At 37.1% G+C, this 14,955-nt stretch overlaps 2 protein-coding genes across 2 annotated transcripts in view; one reads left to right on the top strand and one right to left on the bottom strand.

The window, feature by feature from the left end:
• rnf121 (ring finger protein 121) overlaps positions 1 to 3,127 on the top strand; it is a 32,007-nt gene extending 28,880 nt beyond the window's left edge. Inside the window, exon 9 of the mRNA XM_067376502.1 lies at positions 588 to 3,127. Coding sequence (XP_067232603.1) covers positions 588 to 708 — 121 coding nt within the window. The 3' untranslated portion in view covers positions 709 to 3,127. The remainder of the gene's footprint in view (positions 1 to 587) is intronic.
• Positions 3,128 to 5,960: 2,833 nt separating this feature from the next.
• On the bottom strand, positions 5,961 to 7,813 carry ripply1 (ripply transcriptional repressor 1). Its single transcript, XM_067376871.1, has 4 exons — positions 7,674 to 7,813; positions 7,476 to 7,554; positions 6,730 to 6,803; positions 5,961 to 6,538 (listed from the first exon to the last, which is right to left on the bottom strand). Exons 1-4 carry the CDS (start codon positions 7,730 to 7,732, stop codon positions 6,337 to 6,339), a joined length of 414 nt encoding a protein of 137 aa, XP_067232972.1. The 5' UTR covers positions 7,733 to 7,813; the 3' UTR covers positions 5,961 to 6,336.
• Between the last annotated feature and the right edge of the window lie 7,142 nt (positions 7,814 to 14,955).

The raw sequence follows: 14,955 nt of genomic DNA, 5'->3' as shown, positions 1-14,955 counted from the left end.
CCTGAACTAACTTTTTCATGTAAAAATTACATTTGTGTTTTCTGTAGTAGTTACTTCACCATAAATTCATTTTTTTTACAGTGTTCTTATTTCCTCAGCCTTCCTTTGATTGGCTTTTGTTAACCTTGTCTAATAACAATGATTGCAACTCTTGAGCCACTTTCATGTTTTGTGTTATAGTGCCAACAAATGGCCAAACCCTGTTTCTTCTGTCTTCAGATTGAGTACATAAAAGGGTGTCAAATTTAGTATTAAAAAAAAATTGTTCCTGTTCAGAAGTTATATCAATTTAGGTAAAAGCTTTGATATCCACTGCTTTTGACATTTTCCTGAAACTAAAACCATAAGTCTGCCAACCAGGTTATTGTTTTACTGATATTATTCCAATCAGGTGAATAGCTATGTCATGTCTATGTATTTATTTGACAAGCAGCTGTCTGCATGGAGTAATGTATATTCAGCAGTTTATTACTGCTTCACATCAGGATCTGGCAGGTTTCAACTTATTTAATGTTTAAATAAACCCATTTTATTCACCCATTTTGTTTTTTAAAATAGCAAATTTAGCACCTTAACTCCGTCCTTAGATGGGAGAGACCTCATGTCATGTACGGACAGCTGCTGGACTGGCTGCGCTACCTCGTGGCCTGGCAGCCTGTTATCATCGGGCTGGTACAAGGCATCAACTACCTCCTGGGTTTGGAGTAACAACAGCACCCAGTGTAAAAGGACTAGCGTACTTGACTCAAACTGCAGCAAATAAATGTTTTTGGTTTCACGGAGACAGGGACTTTTTTTTCCCCCAATTACTGTCTCTGTGTTTTGCTGTGCTATTGTGTCATCAAATGAAATTCTACTAGCAGTCTGATGTTGGATGTTTTTGTTGACATTTGTTTATGGACTACTTGAAGTTTGGACCTTTTGAAATTTGCGTAAACTATTTCCCATGTGCACATTGGGTTTTATAAAAAATAAATAAAAATTGCTGTAAATATGTGCTCACCATAAGCACACTCTGGGCCATGTGCATGCGTTCTTTGACTGGTGTGAGCTATAAGTAATGAAGGAAATAGAATGATTTAAAACTTCACTTTTAATTTGACACTCTTGTGAATTTAGTTATGACAAGAAAGCATTTTCCTGAAGTAATAGTGCACATGATTAGCAGACGGTATAAAGACAGACGCTGCCGGACTCATTCGGTGTTCAAGCGGTCCCTTGCCCAGTTTGAGTAGGTGTGATGACACACACAGGTATGTTGTCAGTGGTGTCGTGTGAAGATGGAAAGAAACCTAATGATGACCCCTTATTTCTTCTCAACATTATGAAAATATTTTGTCAAATTTGAAGGAAACTGAAATACTTGTATGTTTTAAATTTTAAATGTTCTGTCGGTGACACATTGATGTATTATTTTTGAAAAATCTAAAAATATCTGTTCTGTTTCAACTCAAAATATTTAAACATCCTAAAATATATAGAATAATGCCTAAAACAAATAAACTAATTTGCCAATGGAAATTGAGAATAATATGCTTCCCTGTTAGATTGTTTTAAAAAACAAAAAAGGAAAGGATATGAGTAGGAAAATGTAGTAATGTGTTGGCACAGATGGCATTTGCCATCCGTATTATCGTGTTCTGTTGAACTTGCCAGTATAACAAGGATGGGTTATTTCAGGGAGGAGACTGTGACAATGCAGGTATGCACAATTTTCCACTGATTGAGTTGATAAAGGGAATTTACTTTTTTGAGTATGCAAAATCCGTGTGTTGTGTAGTGTGTGTATGCACACTTTTAGGATCTCATGAAATAAATGTTTTTCTCTAATACACATTTCTCACAATTAATCATACCCTTTTATTCAGTACTTTTTGCAACCTCATTTTGCCAAGATAACAGCTCTGAGTTTTCTTCTATAATGCCGGATGAATTTGAAGAACGCCTGACAAGAGATCAGAGAGCATTCCTCCATACAGAATCTTTCCAGACCCTTCAGATTCCTAGATCAATGTTGGTGCTTCTTGTCTTTAGTTCACTCTACTCATTTTCTTTAGGATTCAGGTGAGGGAACTGGCATGGCCATGGCAGAAGCTTCATTTTGTGCTCAGTGACACATTTGTTTTGGTTTTGATGTTTGTTTTTGGATCATTGTCCTTTTGGAAGATCTAAACATTGGCCATTATATGATTTCTAGAAGGGACAGTCAGGTTTTTGTTTTTTGTTTTTTTGTTTTTTTGTTATCTGTTTGGTATTTGGTAGAATCCATGATATCATGTACCTGAACAAGATGTCCAGGATCTCCAGCATAAAAACAGGCCCACAACATTTAAGATCCAGCAGTATATGTTATTGTACCCATGGGTACTTTTAACCCTTGTACTTTTAAACCCATCTTGAGAGTTTGCTGCTAAAAAACTTTTTTTCTTCTTCTTTTTTTGACCATAGAACATTTGAAAAGAAACTGACACTACTGGAACTTCAAACAGGATGGGTTCTATCATCAGATGAAAAAAAAAAAAAAAGCTTTTGCTTTTTCACATTTTTGTTGTATAATTCCATTGTTCTTCACTCTTGTCTCTTCAAAATATATAATAAATATATTCAGATGTTCTTTGACTACCTTGTAAATTGACGCCCTGGGGGCATGGTTGCCACCTTGTGGATAAACTAATTACAGCAAAAGTGGTGTGCGTACTATTCTGATGATGAAAATCGCGTTACGCACACTGTACACTGACCCTCCCATATGCGTAAAAAGTTAAGTACTTTGGCCTTTAATTTACTCAGCTCCACCCCCTCACCAGAGCCCCTCCCCGCCTAATGCTTAGTGCTAACTGCTAACAACAGTAGTCTGCTCACTGGATGAATTACATAAAGGGTTAGTTCACCCAAAAATGAAAACTCTGTCATAAATTACTCACCCTCGTGTCGTTCCACACCCGTAAGACCTTCGTTCATCTTCGGAACACAAATTAAGATATTTTTGACAGAGACAGATATTCAGTGCAACTACCACTTTCAAGGTCTAGAAAGATAGGAATGACATCATTAAAGTACTCCATGTGACTCCAGTGGCTTAAACTCAATTTTATGAAGAGACGCGAGTGCTTTGTTTAAAAAGTCTCCAACATGCATTTATATAGCGCTGTGATTTTAATTAAATCATGTTGAAAAATGGACCAACTTGAGTGTAATGTTCAATAAAGATAGAGTACCAAAAACTTGTCTTAATTTATTATTACATATTTTGAAAAGACAAGAGTGAAGAACAATGAAATTGTATGCCAAAAAAAGTGAAATATAGAACAAATAAATGTGATTAACAACAATGCTTCAGAATCAAAGCAGATCCAAAAAGGTAAAGGCTGATTTTTAAAAAGATTACAAGTCCATAAATGTTTAACTGGCATTAAATGACCCAAAGATACAGGACTTTTATTAAACAATTCTTTGACAAAATGGCGGATGACAACAGTTTCCAAGGCAGGATTGGTTAATAAAATGTTTAAGGTGGGGCTTAGCAAAGGTGTGTTTGCATGAAAAAGGAATTTTGACTGGTCAGAATGTTAATTCCAGATATCTATTGAAATTCTTCCTAGTCTCAAAGCTAAATGCAGATATCTCCAAAGAAAGGTCTTCCAAAAATCAGATTGAGATATCTATAATTCAATTGCACATATATTTGATGATTTAATTCAAGATCTCTATTAATAAGTTCTGCCTAGTCAAAAATCCAATTCAAGATATCCACAATTGTATTTTGACTAGTAATAAATTACTTTCAGGTATCAAACGTATTTTGGATATCTTTAAAAATATCTGGAATTTACAGAGCCCCGCACATAACATGCAAGAAAAAAAATAGTGCGCACGATTTTCTAATTTGTTCCCTCGATTTAATAAATTGTGCACATGATTTACTATTTCGTTCCCTCGATTTACTAAAACGTGCGCACAACATACTATTTAGTTCCCTCAATTTACTATTTCATTCTGTCGATTTATAAATCATGTCCACGATTTAGTAAATCGAAGGTATAAATTAAGCTGGGTACACACCACAAGATAATCAGGCTGATTTTGGGTCGATTCCTCCTCTTTCAACAATCCTAGGTAATGTCCTGATTATCTTGATGGTTCTACAGATTATCTTATCAGATTTTCCTGTGGTGTGAGGTGTGTTAAGAGTGACCGAACCTGCTCAGAAGAACGTCGGAGGCACCCTGATTGCAAATCGTAAATATTAAACATTGAATATTTATGATCAGAAATCCTGATGTGTGGGGGGAACCCTGAGGACAAACACGCGCACGCTCTGGAGATTGTCACGTGAAACGAAACAATATCCAATCAGAAAGTGAGCTGACGGAAGCATAACAAACACAGTCATGGCGCAGCACACAGTTAAATGCATTTGGACAGCTTATCGATTTGTGGCAACAGCACCTGTAAAACATACCAAAATCATTTCAAACACTATCAATGCGATTTCTTCCTACCTATCGTCCGTCATGTTTACTCTGAAGTCTCGAGAGATTTTGCGAGATTTCTCATGTTCACAGTCGGGACTCTGGTTGAAAGTCTGTTTGTGTGTGGTGTGTTGTCTTTATCACATCAAGGCACACCACACACTATAGGAGCAAAACGGTTAAATCTAGGATTTTTGGTCCTCATGTTTGTGGTCTCTCACATTTTGAAAATCTTAAAAGTTTTCAAAAATCTTTTAGTGTGTACCCAGCATTAGTAAATCATGTGCACACTTTAGCCTATTATTTTTTTCCCTGCATGTCATGTCCGGGGCTCCGCAGGAATTGGAATTTTGACTAGTACATCCAGGGGTATTTAATGCTAAAACGGCTTGCCATATTATTATATCTTTATCACTATTGTAAAATTGTAATTTGAGATATATCTCTAGTTAGAATTATGCCTGAAATCAATTATAGATATCTTTAATTACAATTTCTAGTCAGAACTCATTTGTGGATATCAGAAGATATTTTTCAATGGAAGAATATGACTAGTCAAAATAGCATTGTAGATATCTTTAATACATATGATTAGTCATAATCACATTGCGGATATCTTAATTCCAATTACGATTGGAATTAATTGCAGAATAGATATCTGGAATTGGAATTTTGACTAGTCAAAACTAAATTACAACTAGTAGGGCCAGGGGAATTAAATGCTTAAATGGCTTGCCATAGTGATTTTTGTAATATCAGCATGTCACAAGGTTGCAAAATGACCTTTAAAGTCCTTTTAAATATAACAACCCAATTGGGCTGACTGTCCTAAATGTCCACCAATCTTTTGAAATTTTCAGTAACTAAATTATGTATATTAGACAGCAAATTTGTGCTGAATCTTAATTCTGCTTTCCTTAGTGAAGATAAGTAAAAGATGAAGCAAGGACCGCCTGCTATGTATTATACAAATTAAGCATTGCATTTTAACCTTGGCCGATTATAACATATAGATACATAATAATGTATTAAATTAATAACATATCTGCAAACAGCGGCTTGCCGTTGCCAAAATATTCTGACTTGGGCTGCATGTCCTAGAGAATTTTTTCTGGCCCATTGGCTGATACAGCCACTTCAGTGGCCTCCTATAAGAAACTGCTTTTCCTCCTATATCTATAGATAAAGCAAAGCCATCAAGTCAGGTCTCTGTTAACTCGGTGACTTTACAGGAAGAGTCCAATCTTGAACATCAGACATTTTTAGGAGGACACTGTCATTGTGGACTGTGCCCTTTATCAACCCTCTTTTGTTTGAAACATGGACGAACAGCAGAGCCACTTCTAGTCAGCAGATAGAGTCAGAGAACATCAAAGGACACGAGAGTTCAAAAAACAGACCTGTCTGAAGAAGCACAAGGTTTGCAATCATTTAAATAGATTTTATTTTAAATCAAAAGTACAAAAGTAGAAAAATATGCCATAAATACATATATACATCAAATGTACATAAATCATAAGTTAGGGATGGGTAATAGAATACAAATAGAATATTATATACAAAAAGAAGAATCCTGAGATCGCTCTAAAAACAACAATTCCCAATGTGGGAATGAATTTTCACTGTTCCTAACAGGAAACACATTTAAGCAAGTCTCTGCATTAGTGTTTCCTGCATAAAACAATCAGTTAAATCATTCTGGTTGTGCTTTAGATGCTCACAAGAAAGACAGACCACGTCCATGCGATGAATTATTGATGGCACGAGTTCTCTAATAGAGCACGATGTGGCATTATCCAGCGTCGATGTTAAATTCATGAACTTTTCCTCAGCGTAAAGTCACATTTGCAGAGACGGCGGATGCTCAGTTGTAACTGGTGAAGTGACCGTTAAGTTTAAGACACTCCTCGACGTCGCTGTCGTCCTCTTCGTCACAGCTGTCCTCCTCCTCTTCGCTGTCTGACTCATCGTAGAAGTTAATGGTGGCCTGCACTGGGAAATTTCTGAGCAGGGCCTCGCCGTCGCTGAAGAGGTAGTCGTAGGATTTCGATCTGGGCCAGTACAGCCTAAAATGTGAAGAAACTGGTAAATACACTGAAAAATATTTCAGTATTTAATATCACATTTTACAATACAAAGAAGCTCTTTTTTTGTGGTAAAATAAGCCTTATTTGGAACAGATTAGGGGTTTAGGACTAAAGGAGAAACATGTTGCAAAACAAAACTATTGCTCAAGCAAAATGAAATGTGTACTGACCTGACAGGGTGCTGGAAAGATTGCATCTTGCCATCTGTTGTAGTGTTACTGGGCACTTCTGGCCTGGAGTAAGGCTGGAAAGAGTGAGAAAAGACGTGTAAGACCACAGGCACAAAACTCAACTCAAAACAATGCTTCCTGTCCAGTGTTTATGAGGTGATATCACTGCCAGCTTCGTGGGTGTATAACACCCTGGGCAGGATGCAAAAGCTGTGACATGGAGGGTGTCAGGCTAAAGTGTTTGTGGGAAAATGACTCCAATTCCCTTTCCCAAACCTAGAGGTGTCTGCTTAAATCTTGGCAAGCGAGTTAGCGCTTGCTCTCTGGGAGCTGTTTTCCCCTACACCTCGTCTCTGGGCACAGACTCAGCGCTCACACTCAAGACAGCGGTGCCATATGGCCGAGTGTCTCTCTCAGTTCGCCTTTGCGTCACTGAATGGCTCGGTGTCAATGAAACAGCTCCACAGTCGCACTTTCTGCTGCCTAATGCTCACCACATGCCTGTCTGTCACCTTAAAGCTACCTGATGCTGCTTTAAAAAAAAAAAAAACTCTACAAGTCACCATTCAAACAAACAAAACAATACAAAACAAAAGCCGTTGAATTACACGAAGGCTAATAAAATATAGCGCTGTGGCGTTGACAGAGGTGCGTTACGGTACCATGTGTTTTCTGAGCCTAATAACATTCCTAAACAGATGGAAATTCCATTGAAATATTAGAATTGCAGTGATGGAAAAACTTACACAAGCAAGCTTGGTTTTCCGGCATTCAGTTTGAGCATCTTTTCTGGTCACGAGCCACGGTCTCCACAGGGAAGCTGGGCTGTGGGTCGAACGATAGTAATATTTTAGCATTTAACAGTCAACCTTTATATACGAATAGAATAGAATAGAATAGAATAGAATAGAATAGAATAGAATAGAATAGAATAGAATGCTCACCTGCTTGACTGCTTGTTCATAGTATTGGAAATTGGAGCGGCAAAGCACACCGAATTCATCTTTCTCGCTTTTCTTTCTTGGCGATAGTCCCAAATAGTCCTGTTTTGGAAGATCTCCGAGTGATGGACGCTGTGGGTGAGTCGTTGTCCTCCTGAGGGAAGTGAATGAATGAAGGAGACTCGCTCTCGAGGTTTATATGGAGCTGGTGCTGCAGAGGCGGGGCTGGGCGATGGTGCCGATGCCAAATGATCGGAGGTTGTTTTGAGAGGGGGTTTGGTGCTGTTTGCCAAATGATTGGGATAGAGACTGCTATGGACATTTTGGTGTGAAGACTTCTCCAGTTGTATAAACAGTGCGCCCCAGCGTGAGGGTGAGAAATCTGGTACCGTGAGGTTATTGCAACAACACGGAGGGGCAAACTTACACACCATCTGCGAGAAAGACGACGGGGGGCGACACAGGGGGAGTGGGACCATATATAATATAGTTAGGTTTTGACGCTACGTTAAATTGAGTTGACTACGCAGTCGTGATCAAAATTGCTGTTCCTTATAGGCTATATTTAGCCAACAACATCGTATTTTCTATTAATGTCCCTTATATAATCCTATGCCTGTAGTTTTAAATATTTTTTGTTGACAAGATTTTGTTCCTTTGGGTTAGGCCAATCAATAAAAAACAGTACTGTCCCCATGTTATTGAACTCTTATTTTAATACTTTATTTTGTTAGTTGTTTCCATTTTGATTTTGTTTACAGCAACCTCTTGATTATCTACTAAAACTGAACATTTATAGAAGCGCTAAATGATTAGTTCACTTTTAAATGAAAATTATACCAAGATTTATTCACCCTCAAGCCATCCTAGATGAATATGACTTTCTTATTTCCGATGAACACAATCAGAGATATATTAATAAACATCCTGACGCTTCCGAGCTTTATAATGGCAGTGAGCGATACCAACGAGTATGAGCTGAAGAAAGTGCCTCCCATCCACATCCATCCATCCATCATAAATGTACTCCACACAGCTCCGGGGGGTTAATAAAGGACTTCTGAAGCAAATCGATGCATTTGTGTAAGAAAATATTTAAAATATTTAGCTTCCGCCAAACCGTCTTCCGTATTCAAGTTACGGAAAAAAAAAAAACGAAACTAGTGTCGCGTTAGTTATTCTTTTTCCATAAGTTGAATACGTTTTTTGAACTGCGAGATGTGTTGCGCTTTCTTCCTAAGTTGAATACCGAAGGCGGTCTCGCAGAAGTTATTTTACTTCATAACTTTGTTAAATATGGATATTTTTTACACAAACGCATCTCTTCGCTTCAGAAGGCCGTGTGGATTACACGTTTATTATGGATGTGGATGGAAGCACTTCCTTCAGCGAATACTCATTGGAATCACTTACTGTCATTATAAAGCTTGGATGTATCAGGATATTTATTAATATTTCTCTGATTGTGTTCATCAGAAAGAAGAAAGTCATATACTAGGATGGCTTGAGGGTGAATAAAGCTTGGGGTATTTTTCATTTGAAAGTGAACTAATCCTTTAAATTCTAAACAGCATGTAGTGTCATGAGCTTCAATGAGAAATGTAACCCTGTTCTTTTTTTAAAAAATGCATAATTATATGCACAATAACATGCAGGCCTAGCTATGTTTTTATTTAGCTAGTTATACTAGCTAAGCTAGTTTTTAGCTAGTATTTAGCTAGCTGAGGTTATACTACAAAGCAATTTTTTAACGCGCAAATTTTTTCTTCATCTCATAGAACATCTTTATTTCAAAATAACCTTTAGACGCGTAGGATACATTTTGATTTTCTAATGACCCGTCCCTGCTGCTGTCTGTTGATTCTTTAATTACCGCCTTCAACCACTGATCTGAAAACAGCTCATAACTTAAACACTCGAAGGAGTCGTCAAAAGCTGGAGAACTAAAGCCGATCCGCGGTCAGTCCGAGCGGGTCTCGCGCTGTTTGTCTAAAAGCACGCGTTCACACTTCAGCCCGTTAAGAAGGGTGCAAAATATCTCACTAAGCGAATTTAATGAGGTCTTAATAGGGGCTTGATGGACTTCGTCGCTCCATTTGGAGGAGCAAATTTGCGAGACTGCGTCACTCCGACCTCCTATAGAGCCAGCAAACTGACCCGCGTCAGGCAAAAGGCACAAATGGACAGCTATTGATAGCGACGAGCTATTGATTAAACATACAGTTGAGATAACAGATAATGCGATGAATCAATTAACGGCTGTGTTTTCCTTCACTTTTACTAATCTAATTAGTAAAAGAGGTGAAGGGCAAACGCAGTCTTGCAAATAGATGGTGAAAAGTTAATTTCCTCAATGTCATTATGATATAGGCTATTGTAGATAAATAGGCCTATTTGTTACAGTTTGTTACTGTACTTTGTACTGTTGAAATTTAAATATGCCATACAGAAAGCGCAGTCTTGTGCATTTTCAATCATTGTCATCAAAATTGTAGCCATAGTTTACATCTGAAAATACTGGCAGAGTACATTGTTATATTGACAACATGGCTAAACATTTGGACTATCTTGACTTGTCATTCTGATGGCACTGATATGTTCATCGACATAAATACTTACTTTTGAGAGATAAACTAAGGATTTTAGGCAGGTTAAAGGCTTTTGCTGGTAATCCATCGTGTTGTGCTGTTTGTACGAATTGTCTTAAGAAACGCACTTACTGGTTTGCAAATCTTAAAAAGATAGTTGACCCAAAAATTTACGCACCCTCATGTTCTTCCAAAACTGTATAAATTCCTTTGTTTCTTTCCTACTATGGAAGTCAATGGTGCTCCAAAGCGGCCTGGTTTCAGACTTTCTCCAAAATATCTTCCTTTGTGTTCAGCAGATCAAAGACATTCATTCGGGTTTGGAACTACTTGAGGGTGAGTAAATGATGACAGAAGTTTAATTTTTGGGTGAATCAAGAGATGTACCAAAGCGACTGAGAGAAACTGTAAATGAGTAAGTGTAATGGCTATGTTATGAAACTCATTTAAATGGTCAATAGATAGATAGATAGAAGCTAAGAGCATCAGATAGTGAGGGTGGCAATTGTATGTTGTTTATTCTGTTCATTTGGGAGTGTTCTGGCTTATGGGGGTCTGTCTAGTCCCAGTCTGTTTTAACATTTGCTGATCTCAGAGACTTGGAAACCCCCTGCCACTAACGGCTCTTAAAAAATCTTCTCCCCCATGGTCAGGAATGTCAGTAATCACCAGCCTGCTGCTCCCCAAGCCTGACCAATGTGTTTTCTTTAAAGCAAGTCAACACAAATCTTTAATTTAAAATAACAAGAAATGGATTAGTTAGAGCACGCAGTATATTTGAAGATGTGATTTGTTCTTGTAATTAACTGATGTACTAGAGTCAAATTATTTTTTTTGTCTTCTTTCTTTTTTATGAACGGTATGAGCTAATATGTGACTGACATTATGGTGTCAGTTTAAATGGTTTAGTTTAAACCTAATGTCTAGCTCGCTAACATTGATTTATTGGTCTGATTAAGTTATATTTTCAAAATATTTTAATAATGCAGTGGCCGGCCCATAACCTTTCCCTCAAGCCAAGATTGACTTAATCATTTAGATCACAGCACTGTGCAAATTCCAAAATACACGTAATGGATTATTTCAGAGGAAATTCCATGGCTTATTTAAATGTTCACCAGTTTCTCACATCTCAATTTACTTTTTAAAAAACACACTGCTGTTAGAAATTGAGGAGGTAATGGTGAAACTGAACTTAAGCAAATAAGTGGAAAATATGCCTACATTTTTTAAAGTATGTATTCTGACGTTGTAAAACTAAAATAAAACAACAACATAAAGACAGATTAATTAGGCTACATTTTATATGTACAAAATTAGATCATTTCTACAATGCCTCCTTATATTTACTTTATTTACTATATTTACTTTCAATGAAAAAAGTGAAATAATGATTCACAGTGTAACTTCAATGTTAAGGGATAGTTCACCCAAAAATGAAAATTACCCCATGATTTACTCACCCTCAAGCCATCCTACAAGTGTATATGACTAACTTATTTCAGATGAACACAGTCGGAGTTATATTAAAAAATATTCTGGCTCTTCCAAGCATTATAATGGTAGTGAATGGTGCTCCTGATTTTGAAGTCCTAAAAAGTGCATCCATCCATCATAAAAAATAATCCATATGACTCCAGGGGGTTAATAAAGGCCTTTTGAAGTGAAGTGATGGGATTTTGTAAGAAAAATATCCATATTTAAAACTTTAACTAGCTTTCGCAACTCGACTTGTGCCAAAAGAGTAATCTTTGACACTATGTATAGGAGTTGCATAAGCTTAGAAAACCTCTCATGGTTCAAACAAATAGGGCTGGGCAAGAAACTCAAGCTCCTCTTCTATCTATCTATCTATCTATCTATTGAAGTCCTCCAATATTTCTTTTTAAAAATTCTTGTTTTAGACTTTTAATTCATGATTGGTGTTTTGTTTTGCTCTATCCTCTGTGCTTCCATGTTCAATTTGCGTAGGCTGTCTGCCGGAAGCTAGTTATTTTAGTTTATAAAGATTTAAATATGGATATTTTTCTTACAAAAACCCATCGCTTTGCTTCAGAAGGCCTTTATTAAGCTGGAGTTGTGTGGATATCTTCTATGATGGATGGATGTACTTTTTTGGACTTCAAAATCAGGAGCGCCATTCAACATTATAAAGCTTGGAAGAGCCAGAATATTTTATAATATATCTCTGATTGTGTTTGTCTGAAAGAAGATAGTATTATACACCTAGGATGGCTTGAGGGCGAGTAAATCATGGGATAATTTTTATTTTTGGGTGAACTATCCCTTTAACAACATTGTAAAGTTCAATCAAACAACATTCTTTACATTAAACTATTGCATTAAATACAGAGCCTGAGAAATTTTCATAAAGCTACAAGAGATCCTCACTGACCCTCTAAAGGAACAACCTTTCTCAGCTGCTTTCCTCATTGTAAAGACAATACTAGCATTATTATAACAGAAGATTCTTTAGTTACACTGTTTATTAAAACCTTTTTATTACACTAAAACTGCATTTTTAGTGCAATTATAAACATTTCAGATGTTTAGTTGCCTTTAAGTTAAATGGCTCAGTGAATCTTGAACTCTAAAGCTGTTTCCTTAAAGGATTAGTCCACTTTTAAATGTAATTTTCCTGATAATTTACTCACCCCCATGTCATCCAAGATGTTCATGTCCTTCTTTCTTCAGTTGAAAAGAAATGAAGGTTTTTGATGAAAACATTCCAGGATTATTCTCCTTATAATGGACTTCCATGGTCTCCAAATGATTGAAGGTCAAAATTAGTTTCAGTGCAGACAAGGAATGAGGGTCTTATCTAGTGAAACGATCGGTCATTTTCTTAAAAAATACAACTGAAACTGTAATTTTGATCTTCAACCGTTTGGAGGCCACTGAAGTCCACTATAAGGAGAATAATCCTGGAATCCTTAATTTCTTTTCGACTGAAGAAAGAAAGACATGAACATCTTGGATGACATGGGGGTGAGTAAATTATCAGAAAATTTTCATTCAGAAGTGAACTAATCCTTTGACTACTGATGCACATCTCCTATCATCTGACTAGTGAAGGAAAAAAGTGCAATTTACAATGTCTCACAAATGTTACCAACATCCTGTGAATAAGTTTAGGAAAATGGTCTCTTCATCACTTAATCTGAACAGGTCTGAACTGAATCAACATACATATAAAATATAAAATAAATACATAAATCTAAGGTTGTGTATTGCCATTTTTATATGGTTCCAATTTTTATTTTTAAGAGTGTAATTCATGAGAAAATTCAGAGCAAAACTAGCATTAGTATTTTAAAAGGATCTTATTAAATATTCCATGGTAAAGCTGACCTCTGCTCCGGGTCAGAGTGTGCAGTGATGTTCATCCAGTGACCCCGTCATTCACACTTCTACACGTCACACCTCTTCTCTCACCCTCTCTGTGGCAGCATCAGTGTTCCCAGATCAGCACCAGCATTGTCACTTCTCAAATCTGAACCACCCTGATTCACATTCATTGTTCATTCACAGTAGTGGCATTCTGATAGAGCACTGAAACTGAATGAAGATTAATCCAGTTTATTTGCCATTTGTGCACACAGTACAAATGCATAGGACTTTTTTGAGCAGAGCTCTTAGAGTCAGCAGTAAAAAAAGAGAATAATAATAATATATAATCATAACAAAGAAAGCTGAAAGACTGTACAAGCAATGGATAAATACTAAGAAAGTACAATAAAATACACACTATAGACACACAATGAGATACACACTATAAACACTGTTACTTTCATATAAGAATATTGCACATTTTGCAGTTAACTTTGTCCTGAGATGATAAATAGGCCTAATATAAGAAAACAGAGATTTAAAAAAGTCTCTATATAACAGTTGCATATAAACAGCTTAAAAGTAAAAAGTAACCTTAGCAGCAAGTCTCTATATGTCAGAGATAAACATTGTGATCTTACAGAAGTGAGGTAGACATACACTATATTGCCAAAAGTTTTTCGGACGCCTGCTTTTACGTTCACATGGACTTTAATGACATCCCATTCTTAATCCGTAGGGTTTAATATGGAATTGGCCCACCCTCTGCAGCTATAACAGCCTCAACTGTTCTGGGAAGGATTTCCACAAGGTTTAGGAGTGTGTTTATGGGATTTTTTGACCATTCTTCTAGAAGCGCATTTGTGAGGTCAGACAGTGATGTTGGACGAGAAGGCCTGACCCACAGTCTCCACTCTAATTCATCCCAAAGGTGTTCTATCGGGTTGAGGTCAGGCCAGTCAAGTTCCTCCACACCAAACTCGCTCATCCATGTCTTTATGGGCCTTGCTTTGTGCACTGGTGCGCTGTCATGTTGGAACAGGAAGGGGCCATCCCCAAATTGCATTGTATTTGGTGATGTAAGGCTTGGATGCAGCTGCTCGGCCATGGAGACCCATTCCATGAAGCTCTCTATGCACTGTTCTTGAGCTAATCTGAAGGCCACACAAAGTTTGGAGGTCTGTAGCTATTGACTCTGCAGAAAATTGGTGACTTCTGCGCATTGTGCGCCTCAGCATGCGCTGACCCTGCTCTGTGATTTTACGTGGTCTACCACTTCGTGGCTGAGTTGCTGTTGTTCCCAATTGCTTCCACTTTGTTATGATACCACTAACAGTTGACTGTGGAATATTTAGTAGTGAGGAAAT

The sequence above is a fragment of the Chanodichthys erythropterus genome, chromosome 22 (genome assembly GCF_024489055.1).
Source record: "Chanodichthys erythropterus isolate Z2021 chromosome 22, ASM2448905v1, whole genome shotgun sequence".
NCBI lineage: Eukaryota > Metazoa > Chordata > Actinopteri > Cypriniformes > Xenocyprididae > Chanodichthys > Chanodichthys erythropterus.
Note: the sequence above shows the minus strand (reverse complement) of the source record. Positions and strands in the feature narration are given on the sequence as shown.